Source organism: Python bivittatus, unplaced genomic scaffold, assembly GCF_059951505.1.
Source record: "Python bivittatus isolate LINGU-HERP-01145 unplaced genomic scaffold, Pbiv_v1 ctg000560_np1212, whole genome shotgun sequence".
Lineage (NCBI taxonomy): Eukaryota > Metazoa > Chordata > Lepidosauria > Squamata > Pythonidae > Python > Python bivittatus.
In genome coordinates this window covers 2947501-2974212 of record NW_028277083.1, presented here as the reverse complement: position 1 = coordinate 2974212, position 26712 = coordinate 2947501, and the positions used below count along the sequence as shown (strand labels likewise).

The 26712-nt window shown below is 41.3% G+C and overlaps 1 protein-coding gene across 1 annotated transcript in view; it reads left to right on the top strand.

The window, feature by feature from the left end:
* The window catches only part of MAD1L1 (mitotic arrest deficient 1 like 1), a 330372-nt gene that overhangs the window by 112842 nt on the left and 190818 nt on the right, over positions 1 to 26712 (top strand). Inside the window, exon 12 of the mRNA XM_088147972.1 lies at positions 10023 to 10163. Coding sequence (XP_088004098.1) covers positions 10023 to 10163 — 141 coding nt within the window. The remainder of the gene's footprint in view (positions 1 to 10022; positions 10164 to 26712) is intronic.

The following is a 26712-nucleotide window of genomic DNA, read 5'->3' as shown; positions in this document are numbered from 1 at the left end:
GTTCAAAATGAACAGTTTTGTTCATTTCTAGAAGGCCTATTGTGAAATGAAACATTAAAGACCCAGAACAGTTGAGTTTCACAGTTTTGTTCTCTTTCCCATCAAACCTTGGCTATTGATTCACTAAACGAGGTGTGTAACATCGGTACTTCTTGAGCTGTGCTCTTCGGTGAAGGAATCAGAAGAGATGCTTGAAAGAAGGTTGAGTGGCATGTGGAACCATATTGGGTGTAATACTTACAAGTGGCTGAAATGAGCTATTTATTCAAAGAGGGGATTCAGATGCAGAAAGTGTAAATTTTAAAGACTTGTGATATGAATTATTGCTTGAAGAACAGTATGCCCATTGTCTCCATGGGTGTTGGGAGATTCTTTAAGGGAAATGTAGTATCCTAAGACATTTGGCCTTCACATTCTTTCAACGGAGCAGGAACACACTGGGGAAGTGTCCATTGATCTACACTTGATGTTAACCTCGCCTCCCCCATTTTTTAATTTGTTTTTTTTAAAACTGCACTGGACTTGTAGCCTACATCTTATACCTTAAAAGTCATATGTGCTATTTTTGGTGCTTAGAAATAAAATATGAATTATAAAGTGGTTGACAGTGAACTTCAAGAGAGCATTGTTAGGTATATTTAACATTTAGGTAGCACTTTTAGAGCATTTCATCTACATCAGATCAGAAACTCTAAGCCTTTCATTCTTAGGAAATGTTAGATAAATCAGGATCACACATCCTCATTCACAGGGTTGGCTGGCACTAGAAAAGCTTTTGTGCAAGCATAAATGTCAAATGGCATGTTGATTTTTTTTTTGGTCTGCAAGACAAGAATAAATATGAAACTTGGTCTTCAACTGCTACACGTATATTGGGGCAGAATATTTCACTGTGCAGAATTCTTTTACTTTTTAGGTGAAAAGTCTCTCCCCCCCTCCCCCCCAGCTACAAGAAAATACAAGCAACATCACTGAATAGCATTTATTGAAATCTGCAGATTAATACTTTCTAACACAAGACCGGTTTTACCTTGTTCGTTTTCTACTTTTATAAGAGTTGTGTTCAGTGCGGTTGAAACTGTGTTTTTTTTTAAAAAAGGCCTAGATAAGCAATTATTAGATTCTCCCTCTTACAAAATGTACTTTCTTGCAGTGTTTTCCCCAAATGAGTTTTGAGCCATGAGTCATTCCATTTTGGGGCAATTCTAATCAAGGTGTTATTCAGTTAATAACTGCAGGCCAAGAACATTTTGCTGTTGTCTGAACTCCACGCTGTTCCCAGTCTAAGGGAACCACTGATCTAAAGGCAAGGGTTTTGCTCTTTTCAATATTCACTCACCTAAGTTCACATCTTCCTCTTCTTGTACCCGTTTTTCTCTTAAGTGAATGGGAGAGCTATTTTCCTATTCTCCCTATCTTATTTTGACAGGCATTCTACTTCCTACAAGGAGCCTTTCTTCACATAATTGGGGAGCGGGGAATAGTTGGGTTGAGAGGAAAGTAAAATAATTAAAGAACTGGGACTAGGTTTGAAGAAAGCTAGTATTACATTAGTATAAAATTCCCATTAATAGCTAGTGTCTTTGACAATAGTGAGAATCTGGATTGCTCATATATCATAGTATAAGGAGGTCATTTCAAACCTACTTTCTGAATAGCGTGTAGAATTTGCAAATCACCAAGAGTGTTTTGATTGCAGCAGCGTAGAAATATGTTTAATAAATACATAAAACATTTGGGGCTGCCAATACCTGCACTCCCCTTTTCAATATTTCAGTTTTTGCTGATTGGGGGCCAAAATAGGTATGGAGAAATCCTATCTCTTTTGGTACTTCAACACTGCTAATGAAGACCATCCCAAAGGAAGGCATTGGTACCTGGATTGGTTTAACATGCTGTTTTTAATCTGTCTAGGCTTAACTTTTAAAAAAATATACAGTATATATTTTAATTGCTTTTCCACTGTTAACTTGCTGTTGCCAATTGCATGTTTCAATATTGTAAATACTGTTGGTATTTACTGTACCATGGTAAGTATTGTACCATCAACCATGGTATTCTTCTGGACTGACTCAGAGAGTTGGGGGGGTGTAGTCTTGCGTTGGTTCCCCTCCTTCCTCCAGGGCTGGTCCCAGTCGGTGTTGATAGGGAAGGAGAGATCGGGCCCGCAGCCCCTCTTTTATGGGGTGCTGCAGGGTTCGGTACTCTCTCCTCTCCTTTTTAACATCTACACGAAACTGCTGGGTGAGATCATCCGTCTCCATGGGATGAGGTATCATCAGTATGCCGATGATAGTCAGTTATGCATCTCCATTCTGGGGGAAGTAAGTGATGCTGTGGCTGCCCTTTCCAGGTGCCTGGAGGCTGTGGGGGTCTGGGTGGGGAACAACAGGCTTCAGCTGAACCCTGGCAAGATGGAGGGGCTGTGGGTTAACGCCCCCTCGGCCCCTAGGAATTTGCCATCTTTGGTTCTGGATGGGGTTGCACTGCCCCAGACAGACCCGGTGCATAACCTGGGGGTCCTCTTGGCCTCAGAACTCCTGCTCGAAGAGCAGGTGGCACTCGTGGCCAAGAGGGCCTTTGCGCAACTTCATGTTGTCCACCAGTTACGCCCTTTCCTGGACCGAGAGGCCCTTCGAACGGTCACTCATGCCCTGGTCATCTCCCATATAGACTATTATAATGCACTCTACATGGAGCTACCCTTGAAGAGTATCCAGAAGCTTCAGCTGGTCCAGAATGCGGCTGCGCGGGCGATCTTAGGTGCATCAAGATCAGCACGTATAACACCTTTGCTCCGTGAGCTGCATTGGGTGCCAGTTTGCTTCCGGGTCCAATTCAAGGTGTTGGTTATCACCTTTAAAGCCCTACATGGCATGGGTCCAGGGTACCTGAAGGACCGTCTCATCCCCGTTACATCAACCTGTCCCACCTGGTCATGCAGAGGGGGCATGCTATGGACCCTGTCTGTAAGAGAATTTCATCTGGCAGGGTTCAGGAGGCGAGCCTTCTCTGCAGCAGCCCCTGCCCTTTGGAACACTCTTCCCGCAGAAGTGAGGTTGGCCCCCTCCCTGTTAGACTTCAGAAAAAAACTGAAGACCTGGTTCTGCCATTACGCATGGGTGGGGATGGGAATAGTCAGTTTTGGGGTTGGCTCGTTCCCTAGTTTTACCTTTGACCGATATTATCTGGTCACAGGCTGAAATAATATCACCATCTCTTGGATTTTATTGTATTTAATAAGTGTATTTTATATTTGTATTATTTATGTTTTTATTTATGTTAAATAGTTTTATTGTGAACCGCCCAGAGTCTCTCCTTGTGGGGGAGTTGGGCGGTGATATAAATTTGAAATATAAATAAAATAAATAAATAAATGGAATGGATATTTTTTGGGTGTACACAAAGTAGGAAAAAGGGTTTGTTTTGAACTCAGAGCAAAATATTGCGTTCAGGAGGTTCTTCCACACCATGGAAGTTGGCCACAACTCAGCAGAATTGAAACCCAGAAGACTTTGAGTGGTTCTGAGTTTTAAACAAAATCCAGATGGAGAAAGAGGGAAAGACTGGTGCAGGTTGTCTCCTGTTTCCTTCTGTAGCTCCCAGCGTGGCATATTCTGTTGAGTGCCCTGCGTGTCCCTGATTCTTCCCCCTGCCTTTCAGCCACTGGGAAGTTGAAAGCTTACCTATTTTTAATATAGCTTAAGAGACAGAGAACCTGTCTCAATGGCAGGAAGGACAGAACATTCAGGCCCTGCTTGAGTGGGTAACACCCAGCTCTGCCAAGTTGCCATTATGATCCTGCCCACTGCTGCTCTTTTCCTGCCAAAAAAAAAAAAAAAGCATTCAGTATGATCTCCAGCTGCTAAAAAGTTGCCCCCACTCTGTTGAAGGGACTCGTCATCTGCTGATGTCACCTGCTTGGCAAGAGAGATGTAAAGAGGAACCAAGACTGTGAAGCCAGGGGTGAACAAAGTCCCAGCATCCCTTTTGTGGCCCCCTCAATCCCACCTGAGTGGGTAGGGCTCAACATTTGGGACCCTTGTTTTGCATTGTTGACAGTTGGGGTGGGTGCCGTAAGCCTTGCAGATGTTTAAAATCCTATTGTGCCACGTAATATTTCTGACCCTTGGTCCCTAAAGACTCCTAGCCCTACTCGCCCTTGACAGGCTATGCAAAGCCTGCCTGTGAGCCAACATGATCTGCACGCTCCTGAAGTAAATCTGGAGCAGGCTTTGATTTGCAGAACAGTCTGGAAGAATGATGGGGCTTGCTAACCACATTGATACCACAAATTCCTCTTCTTTCTCTTTTAGGGGAGTGATAAATTAAATCATAATTGGAAGCAAGCAAGCGGTTTATTAAAAGAATGAATTAATGAATTAAATCATAAGTGGAAGCAAGCAAGCTGTTTATCAAATAAATAAATTAAATCATAATTGGAAACAAGCAAGCTGTTTAATAAATAAATAAACAAATAAATAAATAGGCTTATTTTATAAGTAGGCATGGTATGTTCTCTGTGTTTGTTATATGTCTGTGTTTAAATGATGTTAATGGTAAATAAGCGATCTGTCACTATTTCCCATTGAACAGTTTGTGCTGTTTAAAGATTGTATCAGGGGAGAGTTAGTTCCATTTGAGAGAATGCATAACTATTTGCAATCCCAGGATGATCAAAAATGGCAAACGCCAAAGAGGAATTTAGCTTGTATATGAGAAGGGACAAAGTGGAGAGGAGAGAGTTGAACGATTAGTACAGGAAAGAATTAATAGAACAAAACATCTCACATATTGTTAAGGGTATACACAAATCCATCCCCTTCTCATTGCTGAGGCCTAAGAATGAGAGAAAACACTCAGTGCATAGGATGTAAAAAAGACTTTATTATCTCTGAGTTCCTTCACATCCAAAAACATAATAAAAGAGAATCCGAACCAGATAATCAAGACTGTTACAGCAGCAGCAGGATCACCATTCTCACCGGCAGTAACCACAGCAGCATCGCAGTCGTATAAAATTAAATAATAAAACAAATACTTGAAGACTTTTCAAATCCATGGAACACTTTTTGCATTTACAAACACAAAAAATGTAATAGTCAAACTTTGCTGTGCATGACCAAAGAATTTTGCAGCACTTTGATGCATTGAGGTCATAAATATAATCTTGTAGAAATGTTAATTACCAAACACATTTTGACCTTAAACTAGATGGAGTCTCCTTCAGAAGGAAACACAGTTTTGTTTGTTTTAAGTGCTTTTTGAGGCTGGTGATGGTGGTATAGATTAAGTTAAATCTCTCCCATTCTCTGGGACTGTCATCCAGGAATATCAAGATAAGTTGCACTAATTTCTTCTTAAAGCAGTTTTATAATCAAGTTAAAGATATACAGTAGATGCTTTGCTAAAAATGTCTTATTGTAGCTAACTATCCTTACTCATCAGGGAAGGGGGGATGGGGGAAGAATTTTTTCCCTCTAAATTTCCCAATAACGAGACAATGTATTAATGTTCTCGTTGCTAATTAATCAAAATATGAATTCAGTTCCAGGAGCAAAACTGCTTCCATGCTGTAGTTCTAGCACTTGGTTGAAAATATAATCATAGTTGTATTTTCCAAGACAGTGTTTAGAGCCTTGTTTCTTTGCTAAAGTCAGAAGATGAATGAGCTGCATGTTTGTTTTTGAATTAATAGCTGAAATTCACTCATGTGGAAATAAAGCAAATTTAACTGTGACTTGAATTTGTCATTAAAAAGTCATTATGAAAACGGACCAACCTAGTTCCTTCTCTTTTACCATTAATGACAAAACAATCTCTCTCGCTCTCTCAGAAAGAAAGAAAGAAAGAAAGAAAGAAAGAAAGAAAGAAAGAAAGAAAGAAAGAAAGAATGAATTAGGGGAGAGACTATATTTTCACTTGGAAAATAGTGCAAAAAGCATAATATAATAGAACCATGGTGAAGTGAGTCAGTTTAGAGATTTATTGATCAATAAAGCAGACAATTACAGCTTGTTTATAAAAGGAAGAGTCCCTCCTTGACCCTGCAAGCAACACTAAGACTCTAATAATGATAATTCTAGCATCTAGCTTGAAACGATAAAAGTCAATAGGAAGATATAGGATTTCAATAAAATTATGACAGTATATAAACTTTATCCCAGGAACAAGTTTTCCCCAGATATCTGATTGACTTTAGTTAGATTTGTAACTTTAATTTTGTTTCCATTGATTTTTGTGTGTGCAACAACTAATTAGACACTCACTGTCAAACACCCCAGATCTCTGAAGAAAGTAAAGGCAGACCAAGCATGGGGGTGATATACTACAAAAGTCCAAATGAACTCTATCAATAAATGTACAATTAATACACAAATTCAGCCTTTGTTTTGTAAGTTTTCTGTTCTTTTTTGCTCATCTCTTCAATAAAGAGAACAATCTAGAAAGTGCAGGTGTGTCACTGAAATAAGTCAAAAGAAGACCTATAGCTGATTTATATTGTATTTTCTCTTCATTTCAATGGAAAACTCAGACAAATTAATGCACAGTGAGTCTCTTACATTAGTTACCCTGGGTTCGTTATGTTAATTATTGATGGATCTGTTTTTATCCCAACTGCTGTTTTATGTGTGTGGTTTTTTGTGTTTCATATTTTTAATATTGTTAGCTGCCCAGAGTAATTAATTTGAGATGGGCAGCCATATTGATTGATTGATTGAATGACTAAGTTATGCAGAAAAATATTGGCTCTATAAAAAGAGATGACAGATCATGTGTGATAAAGAGCCCTTCCTCCCAATCCAGAAGAAGTAGAGAGGAATCCTCAGAAGCAAGCAGGCAGCCCGATGGAGTTTTGAGGCTGAAGAGAAACAGTTGGTTTCCTTGATTCAGGTTTGAGATTCCTTTCTGCTATATCACAAGAACTTCGTGTTATTGACGATTGTCTCCATTCCTGAAAAGGAAACTTTTGAAGTGGTGTATTTAGGTATTCATGTCCATACCAACGTACACATCTAATGCATTTGCCTTGAGCCTTGTTTAGGACATACTGTAGCAGATTAAAATCTTCATTTGAGCCACTTTTTCCACTCTATTCTTGTTTTGTCCTGACAAGTTTCTAAGAGATGTCCAGAATCTCAATCATATTTGGATTTTTGGATGACACTCCTAACATACATATTTATTTGAGCATTTTTATGGCTGCCTAACTCAGACCATGTGACTCTGGATGGCATAGCAGTTCTATTCTGCTTATCCTGACCTAAGGCCTGGGGAAAGAACCAGGAGTTAACGGTTTTTCTAAGGACCTGCGGGGTCAGGGCTGCCCGTATATCAGGGGACAGTTTATTCCAAAAAGCAAGGGGCTCCACTGAGAAGGATCCCATTGGATGACATTGTTTCTGTGAAGAGACCCAGAGCGTGCTCCCTTCATCTGAACATGGGGGATGGGCAGGTATTCTTGGGATCAGGGAATCCTGCAGATAACCCAGTCCTTCTGGTGTCCTCCTTGTTTCTCGGACTTAAGTTTTGATAGGTTGGGTGAGGTGAAGACAAGCGTATCTGAAGAGAATTGGCTGGCTTTTGGGAAACTTTGGCACAGTGTTTCCTCTTCCAGCTGCTTGATCCTCTGATACGTTTGTCAGACCTGAAGACTACAGAGATGTTGGTCTTTGACCAAAATACTGTAAAAGAGTTTACATTTACAGAGATGCATTACAGTACAGTGTTGCTAATTCATGGTCCTGCCATTTGTGAGCTAACAGAGTGACTTTTCTCCTTATGTTTGTAGAGGGGCCTAACAGATAGTATTTGATTTCACGTAACAGTGTATTTATTGTTTACTACAAGAGAAGGCATGCCTTCTGAAAATGCTGTTCATGCCTTCAGGCTTGAGTTCATAGGATCATCTCGTGAGGTTGGAGTGGAAAGGTGAAGTGACCCCATAGGACTTTTCTGTCCCCTTCATAATTTATGTGTGTAGATGCTCTGAAGCAAAAATGATGAGGCCAGTTCCTCTGTTTGCATCTGAAGACAGTCCTTCCCCTGTTCTTTATTAGCTTGGTTTTTCTGCCTTGAAACTAGCTTTGATGAGCCATCACCAGCCCTTCCTGTCTGATCTTTCTGTAGTGAAAATATTTTGAACACATCCATAGTTTTTCCAGCAGATATTCTCGCTTGGTTTTTCACACCTTCATGAATTTATAGGCTCTTCCACTGTCCTCCTCAGATACAAAATTATTAAGCACTCGATGCTTGACAGCCAGGTTTGAGGCATCCTTGGAATCCAGATGTAAAAGTATAGATCCGTTGACCTAAAGATACTGTTTTTGAACTGCAACTCACATAAGTCTTTTGTTGGAGAGAGGGAGCTGTATAAGCAAAATACATTGGTAACTCCCTCAGACTAGCTACTTCCCCTGAGGAGAGACTTACAGGAGAAGCATTTCAGGATGTTAGGTTAGCAAACACCGGATAGATTTGTCTCAATAATTTATAGGGTGTTAGTGTGAAGAGGGAGTTCAGATCACAGAGGTCTTCCCTGGAGTTTGACAGCCTACAGCGAGGGAACTCTCGCTATCAAGGAGGCCTTGATAAGGCACATGGATGCTGGTATGGTGGATGATCTGCTGTACATCCCTAGAGACAGTCCTGCTGGGAAGTAAGGGTGGACGCTTCTTCAGGTGAGGGAAGGGGAGACAACCTTGGCTTTTGCGGAACATGGGACAGCATCTGGCCTCAACATATCCCGCTGAATATGAATCACTAGTGCAATGAAACATGCATCAAGTATTTTATTTTCTTACTAATCACAGTATGGATAGTAAGGAAGAATCTCCTGTTTTTACCTGACATTTCCTCCCCCACCTCTACTACACCCAGTTTGCTCTGTGTTTCCCTTCTCTTGATTAATACCAAATATTTGAAGGCCAGGCCAGGCCAGGAACACTTCTCCTGAAGTTTCCAGAGTTGGATGTTTGTTCTTCTGTGTATTTAATCAGTTTACAAAACAGAGTTCAAGAAGCTTTTTCTGCTTGAGCTGTTTCTTCTTTCGGCTTTTCTGTGGTGGTACATTTGCAACATGGCCAAGGCTACCATGCGTTGTCATGGAGTATGGAGGAACATGTACCTTCTTAACCTTTTCACTAGGCCCTAACATGATTTAATAGCCAACAAATTGAAGTATCCTTGCTGGATGTATTTAACTGAGCCAGTTCTGCCTCAAGTAGTATCTCTAATATCAGCTAAAGATACAAGAATGGTATGGATTTGCCTTTGCCTGTTACATCTGTTGACCAGTTGTTCAGTTGTTGAATGCATATGATCAAACCATGGCTTGCTTGTCAGAAAGTATTTGGCTTGTCCACTGGATTCTGATCTCTGTGAATTAATGAAAAATTTAATGGTATGACCTTGAGGCAGATGTTTGAACCTTCTCATGCAAATCAAGTGAGGCACAGTGGTAAATTGTTCATCATGCATCAGGCAATATTTATAGCAATATTGATTATGATTTTTGTATTGCTCTCTGATTAGCTTGTATATTCCTCCCACTCTGATTTCCTTGCTTGCTCTAAGAAAATTAAACCTTAAATAAAGCTCAGAGGGATCGCGCACATTTCCCAGTTCGTAGTGTGCGCTCATAAACCACTTTAAGTCAAGCTGCTTTTTAAATATTGTCAGTCGCATAAAGACACAGAGGGAGAAATGTTCTGTCCCTGCTGGAACATGAGTGACTCCTGAGCCTCCTGAGAATGTATGCGTTTCTCCCTATAGGTTATGTATCTCTCTAGATAAAACCTTTATTTAACGTAATGTATTACTTGTTTAATTTCTTTTATCATTATCGACATTTGGTTGCATTAGAAAGTTGTGGGAATAGAGCAGCAGGAAAACTAGGTGGTAGAGGAATGGAACTGTTGCTTATGTTGCCAACTTGAACTTGTACTCTGGTTGTATTGAATGGAAAGCTAATAGTTTTTCTGTTTTGTTTTTTTTGCCTTCCTCCCCCATTTTCTCAGGCCCGTGATGGAATGAGAGCAATTCTGGAATTCTATGACAGTGAGCTTAATCCATCGGAGCACTCTCCGCAACTAAACTTCCGTGTGCAGGAGGCTGAGGAGATGGTGCAGAAGGTCGAAGCACATTGTACTGAAATGGAGGTAATTGAGGGCACCACATTGGTGTGTTTTTCTTTTCAAGGGGAACCAGCCTTGAGTGGGAGAGGGAAGACCCACCCCTACCTTTGTGGATCTGAACATGGATTTGGAAGAAATTTAGTAGAAATGCATGCTTAATCACTAGCACTTTCTCAAGCCAGAAGTAGAGAGGTACTTCCAGCAGGGTTGACCACTGTGGGCATTAGGAACAAAGGCAACCAATAAGGAGTTCTCTTTGTTTCTTTCCGTGCCTTTGCTCTGCTTCCCCCTAAACAGTCTTCTGATAGGCTGTCTTTCCCCTTCCTAGAGAAAAAGTAGAGTACAGCTTCTTTCCTTCAATCTTCAGAGTTCAGTTTTCTCTTGGAGTATATATTCTGCTTAATAGATTTTACTTGCCCTTTTGGACCTTTAGCATCTGTCTCTGCACACTCTTAACTGACTTGGTGCTACTTCCAGGCATATGCGTGGCATCATACTGACCCCAGTGAATCAACTGGAGGGTGTCAACCAGGGTTAACTCCAAACATGTTTCTTAATCTTTTTTTCTTCCAGTGAATGAATGTGGAGTGGCTTTAGTGGAGAAAATATATGTAGTATGAAAATGGTCTGTGGCAAACCATTTCAACACCCCAGTGGTGTTGGGAATCTTCCACTTCAGCAAAAACATGAAGTCAGAATCTCAACTTTAGCTTTTGGAAACCAGTGATCTACCTTGATTTAGTGGTTAGCTCTGTCAGTAGCTACTTGACCTGATTGGTGCATGGTCCAGCTTTGGACATCAGTCTTCGTTTCATTCGGCTGTTTGGAAATTACAACTTGAATGAGGGTCGATAACAGAGAAGCAAGAGGCCAACATGAGGTCAGTTGATGCTGCACCTAATGAAAATATGTAACCAATATTGCAGATTAAAAAGTGATTGGGTACATTTTCAGTTCTAATTTATAATTTTCCTTTTGCCATAATATGCCATTGGACTTAATCAGCTTTGTTTGTTTGTTTGGTTGGCTGGTTAAACTGACCCATGTTTCTTCTTAAGGTAACTCAAACTTAGGTCAGTAAATCAATTTACTGAGAGAATAGAAATCTCTCAACAAGCTGATTCCATTGTTAGTCCTCCAAGTTTCAGCCGTATCTTTTCTTTTTTGTCCTCCCACTCTGCCCCATCACAGCAAGCATATTCTTCCAAAGTCTTCCAAAAACATTTACAAAAATAAATAATAATTTAAAAAAAACATTAAAGTATTTGGTTCCATGTAGCAGCTGTTCTTGGTTAAGCAGAACAATATCAGGTCATCATTAACTGCTGCTCTTTGCTGAGTGGGAGGGGGGGAAGGGGGAGAGAGAGAGAGAGAGAGAGAGAGAGAGACTGATTAAGGGATTGGAATTTTGCTCCCAAATCCAGGTACTTCCAGGTGTACCACAGGACAGACAACAGAAGAATACTCAGAAGAATAAATTAGGACGTTCCCCAAATGTCTTAATTTATTTTTGAGAGGAAGCTTGATGTTCTCAGTCACACCTAATTATGACTCAGTACCTCTTAGCCACAAAATGCAGTTAGAGAATGAGATGTTCACGGAATATGACTGCTGGCTTTCATGTGTGCCTGTGCTAATTCCAATGACTTTAAGATGTCTTGTTCCTTCATTGTGTGGATGGAGTCCTGGCTTAAAGGAATGTATGAACCAGGATTTAGAGGCAGATACATGGATCATTAAGCTGTCTATTTTGATGCACTTACATAAACTCTTTGTAAGCAGGCTTTCCACAGGCAAGGCTTACCCTCTGACCTAAATTTATGATAGTTGCTTTGAGAGAACCAGGATGATGCTAAATATAGGCTGGTGAAGGTTAATGCCAATAAAGCAACATCATAAACGTAACTCCATTAATGTTCCTTTCATTACAACACATTTTGCTCAGCGTGAAGCATTAAGAGCATGAAGAGAGATGTGCAGGACACACTCAGGCTGACACTTTCCATAGTTCACAGATTCCTTACGGTGAGAGATTTATGCTGTCCAGGAGCTCCACATGTACTCTTAATTGGTTAATTATGAAGCCGGCAGTCTCTACTCATCAAATACCATATGTTCTAATTCTCCACTCCCAAGAGTTCTGGGGTGGAGTCTGCTGCTGGTGACCTGAAAAACTACCCGTTAAGGATTCTCACCTTTCCCCTTCCTGCTGGAATGGGCATCGGGGCACTGCTGTTATTTGCAATAATCAGCATAAAATAGATCTCTGCGAAGTGTTAAGCCATCCCTGTTCCCCTTTAAAATGTACGAGCTGAAGCAATAAAATATTGATTTGAGTAGTTACGGTAATAGCTTCTTCCCTCCCTAGTACCTTTCCTCCCATTAAAGTTGTCCCTGCACTTCATTCCTCCCCTGTTCCATTTCTTTAGCTTTTCTTCCAAGGCAAATCTTTGGATAAATCAAATGGAGTATACAGAATCTCCTGGGATGCATTGCATGGGCTGCAACGGAGGATTTATGAGTGTGTCCTTCGCCTTGACCAGTGTCTGACTAGCTTTTGTATCCATAAAATAGCCCTGAATTGTAGGCATTCACCCAGCCTGTCTTCCTGGTTCCCTGTTTTTCGAAGACATATGATACAGGTTAGTCAATTTGTGCACCCCTTCCCCATTATAATGTGCCAGGCAGTGGTGGCCTTTTGGTCTTAAATGAAATAAGTAGCAGAAATCTTCTGTGCATAGAGCACTCTACGTAAGCAGAGTAGAGTAGTTATAAAATAGTTGATTTAAGTGCATTACAAGAAAGCAATATAATTAGAAATGATATAAACACAGCTTTGAAATAACAGCAGCAGAACTTTTGTGGGAAACTCCTGTTGAAATAAAATTGATTTTCGCTGGAAGGGGTATTCCACAGCTCTGGGGGCCTTCACCAATAAGATCCCATCTTTTCTGCACAGCTCTCTCAGATAGTCCAAGCGTACCTCTGGATAGATCACCCAGGTCTAAATGCTTGTGGACTTGGCTGTCTAGAGGGGGTTTTATATCTTGAAAAGCCTTTTCTGGATTCCTTCCAGTGCATCAGAAATAGGTAATTATAACTTTCCCTGCAGGACCCCTCTAGCATTTGATGTGTCCTGTTGTTTATTCTTATGCACAGCAACGTGTGGAATAGAATTAACCTGGGCAAGATGTATTGTTTCTTTCTTAGTGACTCCCCATTGCTAATTAATTGGTTTTGTTTTTGTCTTAATCTATGAAAACAGATTTGGCTTAAACACAACACATACACAGAGCCTAGATTTGAAAATATGACTGTGTTCAAATTTCTCTGTGTGTTATTCCCTTGAAAGAACCAGGGAAACTGAGATTGTCAGTTCTCTCAAGATGGTGCTCTGTGCGTGTGTGTGTGTGTGTTTAGGCATGTGTGTGTGCTAAATCCACTTCAGAAATAGGAAAAGGTCTTTGGAAATATCCTCAAGGAATTGAAGTCAGTGGAAAATGTGAGAGGTCTGGTGTGTTTGTTTAGAGGCTTAAACTGACTGAAGTTGTGCTATAAAGGCAATTTAATTAAAAATTATAGCATGGTGTGGCAAACAAGCTTGCTACAGTCAGTCACGTATATTCAAATGATCTCTCTGACTATTGCTTAGGAATTGCTCATTTGACTAATACAGAGAAGCTTCTTAATTCTACAGAATGAGCAACTATCCTGTACTTCAGGAGAAGGCACATAACCCAGATGCCCAGTTTCTTTCAGTGTAGGTCTTTTCCTGGAACCAACCTGTTCTTTATCTCCAAAGAGACATCTCATTATTCACTGGGATGGAATCACTATAATCTCAGTAATGATGAGAATTAAGCTTTCTGTGTAGAACCATGGCAAGATAACCATCTGGTTGGTAGTCTGCATCAGCGTTAGGCAGATCTGTGGGCACTCCAAATACCGCTGAACTACAATTCCCAGTACCTCTCTTCATTGGTATGCTTCCTAGCCATCGTGGGAGTTGCAGTTCAGCAAAGTCTAGAGAGCCCCACGTCATCTACCCTGCTCTAATCTTCAAAAGGCCTTCCTTAATAAATGGGAGCCCCCTTGCAAAGATGGTGTGTGTTTGCCTCGTAGTGGACGTGAATGGGGCTGTAACGTATCAGTATTGCATTTCTTCACTTCTGCTGATGGCAATGGAATTAAAGAGGGATACTTTCACGGGTAGTAACAAAGGCATGGATAGCCTCTGAAGTCTTTTGGGCCTAAAGGTTATGTCAAGATCCTTAATTCACTATTTTCAAAATAGTACCAATTCAGTTCTGGGGGAAAACCAAATATATTTGTAAGAAAGCTGTCATTGATTATCATTGGATCTTGGTTGCTTTTTTTTTTTTAAAGAATCATTGATTATATCTTGACAGATATGCAACTGGCCACCACATTAATTATTAGAAAATGGGCCAGATAGGATCTTAGCATTGGGAGAAGCCACATAGGCCCTTGTGTCCAGCATTCCCAGTGCAGGAGAACAAATTAAAAGCATCCCCTTCTCAAGAAGACTTCAAGGACATCAGTTGAACCAGAAGATGCAAACTGACCAAACAATAGGGACAAACAGCTTCAGCTCAATCAAAACAGAAACTTAGGATGTCTTTTTAGGGTATTTGTTTCTCATATATCCAGTTTTGCAAAATGCGACATTGTACAGTAAAACTCAGTTGCTCTTCTAATCTGCTCAACAGAAGAATAGAACTTCTGGTCTGCCATTACCTGTAATTGCAGATACTTTATTTCCTTCATGACTGTGGCAGCTTTTGCATACAAAAGAACTCTTTATTTATTTAGTGTATTTGCATGATGCTTTAATGGCTCAGAGCACTCAAAGAAATACAATTAAAACCAAAGTATGTTTTAAAACAAATCGCAAACATTACTTAATAAAAACAGTACACTATATGAAATGATGCATATTGAAACAGTTAAACATAATTAAAAGGCATGGGTTAACAAATATGTTTTGGGTTCTCTCCTAAATAGGAGTTGCTATAAAGACCCTCCCCTCAACCCAGACTCCCTACCCACAGCCCTGGGTGGGTTCTCATCCCAGCCCCATTCCTCAAGCCCGTCGGCTTTTACCTCATGGGTTAAAAGGCAACCTGAGATTTGCCAACCAGCATCCGGGTGGTCAAAGGAGATACCAAGGAAGGAATGAGGGGTCACAAGCAGCCAATAAAGTTGTACCAGGCCTAAGAATTTGCTCACTCTGTCCTAACACTTCCATCCAACCTAGTCATTGTCCAGGTGCTGTTGGGGACGTGAGAAATGGCTCCTCCCAAATTGTTCCAAGTGGCCATTCTCAGATGGTTTATGCCCAAACTGAAACATGCATGTTGGGTCTAGATGGGGAAAGAACAGTCTGATTTATTGCAGATAAGGACCAAACCATGTTTGTTCTGGACAGAAGTGTTTGGGGGGAGGACTAAGAGCAGGAAAAAGCCAAGGCTATTAGCAGGGGAAGGAGGAGAAGGTGCTGGGAATATCAGGGGGGCTGATGGGATAGGCGGTGTGGAAAGTTGCTAAGGAGAGAGAGGGGCAACGTGCACAGCCTTGCCGTTTGTCCCTTAAATCATCCCAGGATCCCTGTAGCTTTATATCAGCCCAAACCACTTAAACAGAAACAACAACAACAACAACAACAACGGAATAAATACACAAAACCAACTTCTCTTATATGTATTCATGTTGTGTTATTCAATTAAATTATTAACTAAGTTATTAACTTTCACATTACTTAACAATAGAACAATACAAATATTAAATGGGTATATATATTCCACATTTCTAAATGGCCCTCCAGATGGATCTCCTGGTGGTAAAATGCTTGCTTAAAGGTAGTCATAGCTCCTGCTCCATGCAGAAGTCCCATCAAAACATGTCCAACAGATGATCGAGCAGTCTCTGATTGAGCCTATCCTGTAAGAGGCGCTTCCTACCATTCTTAGTGAATGGAGTTCCTGTCAAACTGCTGTTACCATTAAGATGTTTTTCTAATGGGAATTTGCCCTCCTGTCCTTTAAAAATCTGTAGGGAAGAAGTCTTGACCTTCTGTGGATACCCATTCAGGTCCTTGAAAAGGGTTACCATATCTCTTCTCAATCATCTTATCTCAAGGCGAAACCTTCCTAGTTCCTCCTCCTTGCCTTCTGAGACTTAGTGTCCACTCTTCTGATCATCTTTGTTGATGCTCTTTGAATCTCTTTTCATTTCCTCTAAATATTCCTCAAAAATGTGGTGCCCAGAACCAAACCCAGAACTTAACTTCAGGTCTGATCAACGCAGACTCTATTGTGGAACCTGCACTTTCATTGATGCAACCTAACACTGCATATGCCCCTTCAGCTGCTGGGTCATGCTGCTGATTCCATTGAAAAACCTCTGAACATTGATACCCTGGCCTAGATCAAAATGCTCTCTCCAACCCCCCAGATTTTTTTATTCAGTAGCTGCCTATGCATGTTGTAGTTGTTGATTTTTTCCCCCCAAAAAAATTCCTTTAGAGTACCTGCTGCTTTTGCAAAGGGAAAGCTGGCCCGACTTCTGAGGTTGAAGGACATCACTAGATTTCGCTTTCCGTGTCATGCTTTGTACTTTCCTCTTAGTAAGCCATCTGGCTAGGTAGGCCTTTCCGTTAATGAAATGACATTGGGGCTCCTGAAGTGTGGGTCACAGTGAGAAATGCCTGCAAAACGTCTCTGCTATTGACAAGGCCATTCTCTCGGGACATAGGCCCGCCAGCATGCTTGCTTTTAACACATGTCTGAGCGAGGGCTTGCTGAGCAGATGTTTACATCTTTGCGTAGACAGGTGACCATATGTTTAAATGTCTGTTAATGGATTCTGTGATCGTAAAGTAAAAAATAAATACCTTATGAGTACAGCAGGCATGTATTTCTAACTTTGCCAGCTTCCAGTTCCATTCTTCATCAGCCTCCCAGTTCCTTTGACTCTCTCTCGCTCTTGCTCCCCTGCCTTAAAAACCTGGCCAAGTCCAAGGGACTCAGGTTTATGAGCAAACCCCGCAACGCACGCTTCCCCAGTGCAGAAGGGAGGACTAGGTGAGCTGGACCTCATCAGTGTTCCATCATGTTGGGAAGAGGTCATGCAGAAAGGTTGTAGCCCCAAGGTCATATTGGAATGCAGCCTGGAAACAAAGTGGAACAGAAAAGATCATTTAAAAAAAGGGGGGGGGATGGAGAGAAGTAATTTATATGGATGCCCAGAGATGGTGTAATGGTATGTGGGAATGACCTTGGGAGACAGGAGGAAGAGCCGCAGACTAGACAATGGTCAGATAAGAGGCAGCTGAGTCCACAGAAGGAACGGGGATGTGGCAAACTTCTCAGAAGGGGCCCTCCCTAGTTTCTTGGACTATAAAGGCAAAGGGGGAGGGATGCACTTTCAGACTTGCAAGATTCTGTTAATGTCACCTTACAATAAGGGTAGAGCTAGTACTCCTGGGTGTACTTGTGCTTCTGGTCTCAACTACCTCACAAGGATGACAGCAGCGATATAAGAAGGGAGGGAGGGAGGGAAGGAAGGAAGGAAGGAAGGAAGGAAGGAAGGAAGGAAGGAAGGAAGGAAGGAAGGAAGGAAGGAAGGAAGGAAGGAAGGTCCTAGGCAATGATTCCACTAACCCCAGCAGCTGCAGTGAGGTGCAGCTGATGCTTTTGATCCATTGGACCCAGCTTGCCTGGATCCAGGTACTAAACAGCCTCCCCAGCATTCTGCCCCACTTTAGCAGCAGCTGTGCTGGTCACAAGGCCAGCCATGGCTTTGAACTTGTGGATATTAGCACTTAGTTGTCCCCTCCCCAAACGGCTTTAGCATGAGCCTCAGCGGATTCTCTAGTTTGGATGAAGACTCTCTCCAAATTGGTTGCCTTAATTGCCCCTCCTTCTCTCTTTCTCTCAAGGTTTATTTGACTAGAATAAATACTGGCGCTTAGCTGTGTCTGTCTTTTGGCAATTCCTTCCCCAGTCCTCTTAGCACGTGTCTTTCGAAAGGCTCCATGTGTGCCCCGTTGAAAGCGGTTGTCCACCGTGACTTTGGTGCGTGTCAGCGTTTATAACCCCCCCCCGGGAGTTCGTCTCAGCTCCACCTGATTGTGGGAGACTAGCAGATGATAACAGAGCCTGGCATCAATAAAGGATGGAAATTGGGTTCTTTTCCAAGGAAGGTTTGGAAGGAGAAGATAACTCATGTTCATTTGTTATTCATTCACATTTTAGTTTGGGGATGGGGGCGCATGTGTGTGCATGAGAGAGAAAGAGTTAGTTTCAGCGGGGCTGTGCTAGAGAAGTTTCCTGCCTGCAACTGGAGATAGACTATTTAAAAAGTAGATTTTTTTGTGGAAGGGGGAAGGTTCGTGTGGAGCATTTTCAGGCCTTCCCATCAGCAGCCACCAGATGGCAGCAAAGAAAGGCTTTGGAAGGACGTTGTCTACAGGATTGGAAGTTTGTGCCGTCTTATAAAAAAACAAGTGTGGAGGTTGCCCTGGGCGGCAAAGTGCCTCCTAACCAGAAGACCTAAGAACAGAAGAAGAGTGCCCTGGCTGGCTTACGCCAACATCCCATCTAGTTCAGCATCCAGCATCACTACATGCCCGCCAGATATTTCCAAAAAGTTCATCAGTCGGACAGAACGGTGATAGATCCTCCATCTTAGGCACAAGAGCAAAGAGGAAGAGCACTTTCATCTTGTGGGAATGAATCTTTCCCAATCAAGCTGTTGGGGGCTTTTCCCTGAAAGAAGACATGCCGAATGATGTGGTCGAGAATGAGCTCAGAAAATCCAAGAGTTATTTCAGAAGTTGAAAATTCTGCCCTGGTCATATTTATACCTTGGCCAGAAGGCTGTGGTGAGAGTGGAAACGTTGCTGTGCACAACAGGTGTTAGAAAGAGCCCATGCCTTCGTAAGGATTATGCATAAACGAGCTGCTTTCTTGATACACATGTCCATCACAAAGAACCTTGACCCCAACAGCTGATGGACTAAATTCCTGTGCATTGTGCTTCAGCACTGAAAAGACTACGCAGAGCTCTCTGTCTTGAGCAGCTAATTTTGCTGAATCATCTGAGGCATACAAAGGCTTAGCTCCTTATTCATGGATGGGTCAGTGGGGGCCCATGGAATCACCTTGCCACCATATTCCTTTTTTTCTTAGGAAATTTTAGGATAGAGAGGAAAATGGAAATAGAAGATGGAGGTAAACTTGGAAAATTAAAGTTGAACCTTGGGAGGCAAATTGTAATAAATAATGCATCTTGGGTGAAAACGTTGGAGGACCGTTTCTTTTCTGGAAAGAAGGAGTCTTGGAAGACAGGAAGTGGCAGTGAAATGTTGAGAGGACGGAGTTGTTCGGACAGCTGCGAAGCTAATGAAGACGACAAAGTGGTGAAGCAACATTCAACAGCAGTCTGGCTGTCATCTCTGCATGGTGTTGAGGGGTTTAGGTGATGGATGTGCTTAGTCACAGCAGATGTATCCTAACCAGAGGCATTCCCATTTCTGCATGTGAGAAAGTGGAATGCCTCTTTCCACCTATACAACAAAGAATGGATAATCTGTGGCTTGATTAATCAGGAGCTGATCTAACAATGGGAGTAAACACACCCTTGGCAAGGTGACAAGGTTTAGGCAGCATCCTCTGCCTGATTGTATGGAAGGTCCACTGAACCCAGCTAGAGTTGCTCCTAAGGGGAGACACAAAGAGTGGTCCTGCAAGTTGCTTAGTTGTTCACAAACAAAGGTAGGATTTCTCACCCAGTGATCGTTTGCCCATGTTTTAATGGGATGGTGGCTTCTCTTCATTGTAGGAAGAGGGAGCCAAAGTTTAGTCCATTCCTTGGGAAATGCAGAACATGACAAGCATACAGTTTTTCTAGAGCCTTTTGCAAAACCATAGGCGAACACCAAATTGTTCTATTTGTTAAAAACTGGGCAGGATCTTGTTATCTGGTGCTAATCAGTTTTTGAGGCTTTGCCATTTATCCATTTGGCAAATCAGTGTTAAAGTCAAGCAAGGGTTGGTTGCTCCAAAGGCATTTTAGCAAGGAAGAAACCTTGGGATTTAGAGCAAATCAGAAATCAAGCTGCCACCTTGGCAGCGCCATTCTCAGGTCTTACTTTATGCTGTTTAATGAATCAAGCAGTAGCAGTTAACATTTCTCTGTGAGATATAAAAAGCAGCTTGGATGGCATTTAACCCTGAGACAGTGAAAACATATATATACAGTATATATATATTTCATAACTTTCCAGTGACTTGCACCGGAGATGTCACAGAGAAAATGCTCAGGTTTTGTGGTTTGGGAACTTTTGGCAACAGTAACAGACCCAACAGATTATAAGGTATCATCCAGACCAAACATAATCCTTTTTGATTGTGCAATGAATTGAGTTTGCTGACTTATTTGGGTATAAGTTAATTTCCTTCTAAGTTAACATAAGGAAGCAAAAGATGATCCTAGACTACACAATTCTGTGGATAAATTGAGGTAGTTAATTAGTTTATAAACTGCTGCAATGATACAAATCAAGAACATATATGCTTGTGTTCTTTATTTGCATTTCTTTGAAATTCTAAATAAAGGCAGGAACATATGGTCAGAATCAGAGATGCATCTATCTTGAAGTACATTGTTGATACACATGTCTTTGCTTTTGTTGGGGGGAAACTGGGAATTCCTTTCATCCCCCACTCTCCCTAAGCGAGGCTGTCTTTGTTACTGCATTTTTCTGTGCTCATTTATGGTGAGCAGAGCTTTAATGATGATAGGCCATCTTGCAGAGGACGGTAACTCTCCTGAAAATGTGAGTGCAGACTTTGAGATATACCATAGTTTATGGTACAGATGGTCAGATCCTTGTTGGTTTATATAAATATTTGCTAGTTCTTCATATTAGCATGGGGCCAGTGGTTGGGCATGAATGCCTGGCCATCCATTGGGGGACACTTTCTTTGAGATATAAGATTTATGGATTTTGGAGCTTGATCAGAGCCAACTCTGTCTACCTTAACATTATCTTCTTTTGGCATGCAATATTCATCAGTTCCTTTTGAGGTTCCTCATTCACCTGCACACCTCTCAGAAACCGGGAACCACTAACCAGCTGATCCTAACCCATTGGATGCGTTACCTCAGTTGGTTTCCTCATACAAATAAAGGGCGCACGTAGAATTTCAATGCCAGTCTTGCACATGGACACTGAATCTATCCTATAATAAAGTGACAGGACAGTGTGAATAATCCTCTTTTATATAAGGCAGGTCTGTAAGGTTCTGTTGCAGTTGAGGCCTCCCAAGAAATGAACAGTCCAAATAAGTTAGGCATTTCAAAGCATTTTGTTGATATTGCATGGATTCTTCTTAAGTTCCGGAACGTGATATGAATGTGCGTGAATCAGAACAGCACAAGATGTGTGGCAGTGACATAAAATAACAATTATACTGACAATGTTTCAGCTTAGAATTTTTAACCAAAAAGAGCAGTTTTTCAAAACTTAAAATCCTTGAATAATGTACAGTATGTAAAGGGGAGGGGGGATGTTTCTCAGTTTTGCTCCATTAAAGCACGAGGACTGTAATCGTTCTGTGTGCTGTGAATCCCATTTCTGTAAAAAACAGGAGAAGTTTGCCCAGCTAGAGATAGGAGTGCCATTTATCTTCACAATGCAAGCATGATGCTGTATAATGCATTCATTTCTGTCTACTCCCCTCTCATTTCCACATTCATTCCCAACTCCATCTTTCAGGACTAGGCAAGGCTAGAGTTTAGGTTTGTAGCATTTTTATATACAGCGGCTTTTGGATCTCATGCTTATTCCCCCCTCTGAGATTCATATAGCTCCAGTCCTGGCTGTCCTTAAATGAGCTTGTAAGACCTAGCTCTATTCCTAGGACCTGGGTCAGAGTGGGTGATGGCCCCCTTGTGAAATGTTCTGTTCTTTAAATGATGGCTGATTTTCCAGAACTTTGATGATATAATTCCGTCTTTCTATTGTGCCTTTATTGCTGCATGTAGTAAGCTGGAGTCATAACAGATTGGGGTGGACTATAAATCTCATAAATGAATGAATGTGAATACGGTTGCTATTCAGGTTCCACCAATGTCTGTGTTCTAGAGTACAGAGCTTCTGTTGTCTTTGAGATTCAATTCTTACTCCTACTGCAAGAAGTATCTAGAGTGGAAAATAGAAGAGGACATCCTATGGTGTCTCTGTCAACTTTACCAGGTAGAACAGACAGAAAACATGACCAGATAAGCTAATTCTACGTTAATGTAAAGTTACATTAACAGAATCTTGCAGGTCTGAAAGTACAATTCTCCCACCATCTCCTTTACAGCCCAAGAAACTAGGGAGGATCCCTTCCGAGCCTCTTACCCTGTCCACTTTCCAATTGCGGACTATGCTGTCTCTTATCTGATGGTTCCCTAGGCAATGTCTCTTCGCCCCCATCTCCCAAGGTCTTTCCCACATACCATTACAGGAGAACGTCCTGTGGTGTCTCTCATCCGTGGATCTTATTTAGGTTCTGATGTGCTTTCTGATGTGAATCTGGACATAAAAAACACCTTTCAGCTATGCTTCCCAAATGATCTCTCTTCCCATTAGCACCGATATCACGGACAACCCTGAGGTAGGAATATCTTCAGATGGTTGAGTGCTTCAGTGTTTAGACAGTTTAATGAAGATAAGAAGGATTAAAAAGGGAGGCTTGGGAACAATTGAAAGCATAATGAGACCCCACCCCCTGCTTGCTTCATTAACTTTGCAGGAAGTTTGTCTCCTGCTCATAGCAGCGGAGAATGCAAAGTTGACAACTTGCTTTTATTCTGGGCACCTACTGGGCCCAGAGTATACCCATTGATTGACAGGACCTCCCTTCAAGTTGACAGATCCTCATCATGTATGATTGGATTGTCAGCTTCGGGTAATTGGCATGCAGAAAACAGTATGCTTTTCCCTAGCTTGTGCCACTGCAAAGTGGTGTGCAGTGGTTTGACAACACTTTGGGGCCTTAGCAAAATGTTCAGTGCAAACCTAATAGAGATTTTTAAGGTTTTTGGAGGAGGCTTCTGAGAATTCCATATTGATCCCACAACCCACCAAAGTGGGGGTATGAGGGTTGAAATCCAGGACATCTGGAGGATACCAGTGTAGGAAAGGCTGAGTTAAAACAATGCCCACTGTAGGCAAATTAAACAAAAGAGGAGGACTGTTCCTTTCTGCAGAACCATTCATTACATTATCTTGAAGAAGATCCTTGGAACTTGCTACTTTTAGTTGGTTGAGGATTTGAAGAGTTTTTTTTCTTTTTAATGTTAAGTATGGGGTAGACACCTGATCCCTTCTACATGTCTTATAATCCTGTCATTTTCAGCACTAACCATACTGATTGGGGCTCATGGAGTTGTTAATGGGTTATCAGTTCTTATCTAGGTCCCTCACTGAATATGACCACATATGTACCTTGCTTTACACATTTGTCTTCTAATGAGAAACGCCTGAGCAATCTCATTAAGAAAATTTTGCTTCTCCATTGTAGCTAAACTGGCATTTCAGAATTCATTTTAAAATTCAGGAAAAAAAAATCAGGAATATAGATTTTACTGAAGTTGGGTTTGGAAATAAAAATCAGCATATTGGTCTGGCTCATTTTTAATGAAGGACAGAGGAGACTTTCTTATAGAATGTTTTCATTCGTCTTCTGTTGAGTACCTAGCATTGCCTCCTCCTGCTGTATATTATTAATATCACAGAAATAGAGTAAATTGGATCTGCTCATGAAGCACCAAGATGTTTTATACATGAACCTTCTTTTTAGGGAAAAAAATAAGAGTGACAAGAATCCAGAAGCAGCTTTGTGGAATTGCATCTTTCTCAGATGGATATGCAGATGTAAACCTTCCCGTAGCTTCATTTTTAAATGTCTACTCTAATGGTTAAATACAACCTGGGAAGCATCCCATAACCCCCTCCACCCTAAGGTCTCTCTTTCTTCTCTTTTGTCCCAATGCTTTGCACACCTGCCTAGTGTCATTTCCATCACAGTGCTAGAGTTGACATGCTTGATTTCTACAAATCAAGGCATGGGATCATGGCTTAATTTAACCTCCATCTTCTAGAGCGCTGCAGCATGGCAGAATTCTAATTTCCAAGGTACCTGGTATTGTGTGTGCCTGATAACACCATTTGTACTGTCTCCAGACTGAGAATGATTCTATTATCAGTGCTCGGCCCTTCCATTCTTCCTATAGATAATAGCTATCTTTCTCCTTCTCTGCCTTACTCCAAAAGGATTTTCCCTGCTAAATCTAAGAGGGAGTACATCTTTCCAACTCTTGGCATGCCCCTAATTCCACTCTCCCCATAATCGCTTCCTATGTGCAAGTTACTTCAGTAGCTGATACTCCTCCCCCTTTACTACTACTTAATGTGCGCTGGTTCTTTCCATTCTATTTCCTTGTCTCCTATTAATAGACTTCACTTGCTTCAGTGGCAGTCAATTAGAACAGCGGTGAATCCTCTAAAAGAAGGATGCTGGGGAGAATGTATTTGTTGATTTGCCTGTTCCCGGGGAGTCAGATTGATAGTTGATGTCAAGCCCTTGCAGCGCATTTAAAATTCTCTTGTGCTTTGTTGATTTTGAAATACATTTTCATATATTTTTTACACACACGCACACACACACAGTATTTTAGTCCTTCCCATGCAGTTCAGAATGTAGATCTCTCAATAAACCAAATCAGGGAATGCCATTTTTGCTTTGCGGATATTAAAACAAAAATGCTTCCATCAAGATCTCATCGCGTGCTTTCTATTCATTTTAGAAAGGTATCCCACTTTGGGTCCTAGTTCTTAAAGCACTCAATAACCTAGTAAAATGCAATTCCATTTTTAAACGTTTACAGCCTTAAAATGAACATCATCCAGGAGAAGGGTCAATGAGGATAGACAAGGGTAGGCAGGAAACAGATGGGGGGGGGGGAATATCCCATAAAAGGTGTGTATGGAGAAGTTGGAAGCTCAGCAGTTTTGATGAAGTAACACCTGAACAGTGTGAAGAAACAGTTCATGGAAGGCACTGAGTATGTGTTCATTTCTCTTGAAGGCAGTAGGTCAAAAGGAACAAGGATAGAATAGATAAGTTTGGACTGGTGGTTTCAGTTTCATAACTGAAGATAGGATAAAACTTTTGAGTAATAAAAAGGGTAGAAGTGGTAAGACAGGCTTTAATAGATTCTTAGGTCAGGAAGATGCTGTTGGGAATGTGTTGTAATGAAAATATCAGCTATTTTCTGCCCACATTTCTTCAAAAAGCATTTCTAAACTGCATAGGAGTGTGAAAGGGGATACTGAACGGAGGGTTAATTCTGTGGATGAAAAGACTGAAGTGTTTGTTGGGAGAACAGGGCAAATAAGTTAAGTATTAGGATGGATGGAGAAACAGCAAGGACCATTAGCCTTCCCCAGTTCAGTTTTCCCAGAAAGCAATGGGGGTGTTGAGTAGATAAAGCATATAATACTTTAATAGCTTTCACCTGGGTGATGTTGGGTGTGTTGATTAAACTACTTCATTCTTCAATAAGAGAAGTGAAGGATGACTGTCTTCATGTGCTAAAACTAGACATTTAAGATCTCTTTCTATATGAGGTGTGGGTAAGGAACATTTTGAGGGGGTGAGGGCCTCAATATAGATGTGGTCATATCATACATTTTCAGGTGACAGTTTGAGCACTTTCTTAATTTAAAAAAAATCTTTGATTTGTGTATTTTAGGGATCACATTGCAGGCACATAAAACTGTTCCATCAGTGTTCAGGAAGGTAGGTTCTGAAGGGTGGGGCCGGTGGGTGGGTTCTGAAGGCTGCAAAAAGGGGATTTAAGGGCCACGTGTGGCTCTGTAGTTGCAGGGTGCTCATCCCACAAATCTAGAAATGGGCTTGTCAGTCTAACCAAATCTCCTATTTCCCATTGTGATCTTAATCTAGGATTAACTCATGTAGAATCTTCTGAGACGGTCATTTTGGGCAATTCGTATTCACGACAGGCAATCTGTTTATACAAATTTTGTATCTCTCAGGAAATTGTGTCATGTTATATGATTTGGAAGGCCCACATCTTCTTATTGAGAACAGCCTTGAAGTCACAATCACTCCATATTGGGCACCCTTAGCACCTACGACTACATTTCCCTGGTTTGAAGACATACCCTCTCTTCAACCTGAGTTTCTGAAAATGATCTCATCGCAGATTCTTCTATCCATCAGGCCCAACTGAGTTTCCACTACAGAAATAGCCACCTTATTCTGCCAGTTGTATATAATAAATGTGAACTCTAAGCACAAGTAGAAACATTCACATTTTTGGTAGGAAGCAGTTCTGCTAACTTCATTGAGATTTCTCCAGAGAAAGTGGTTAAAGAATTGTTACCATTTTTTTCCCCACCTTGCACTTGGAGATTGTGTTTTGCTAACCCCTCTCCCAGGGAAGTAAATAAAATACAGGCTAGGAGACCTGG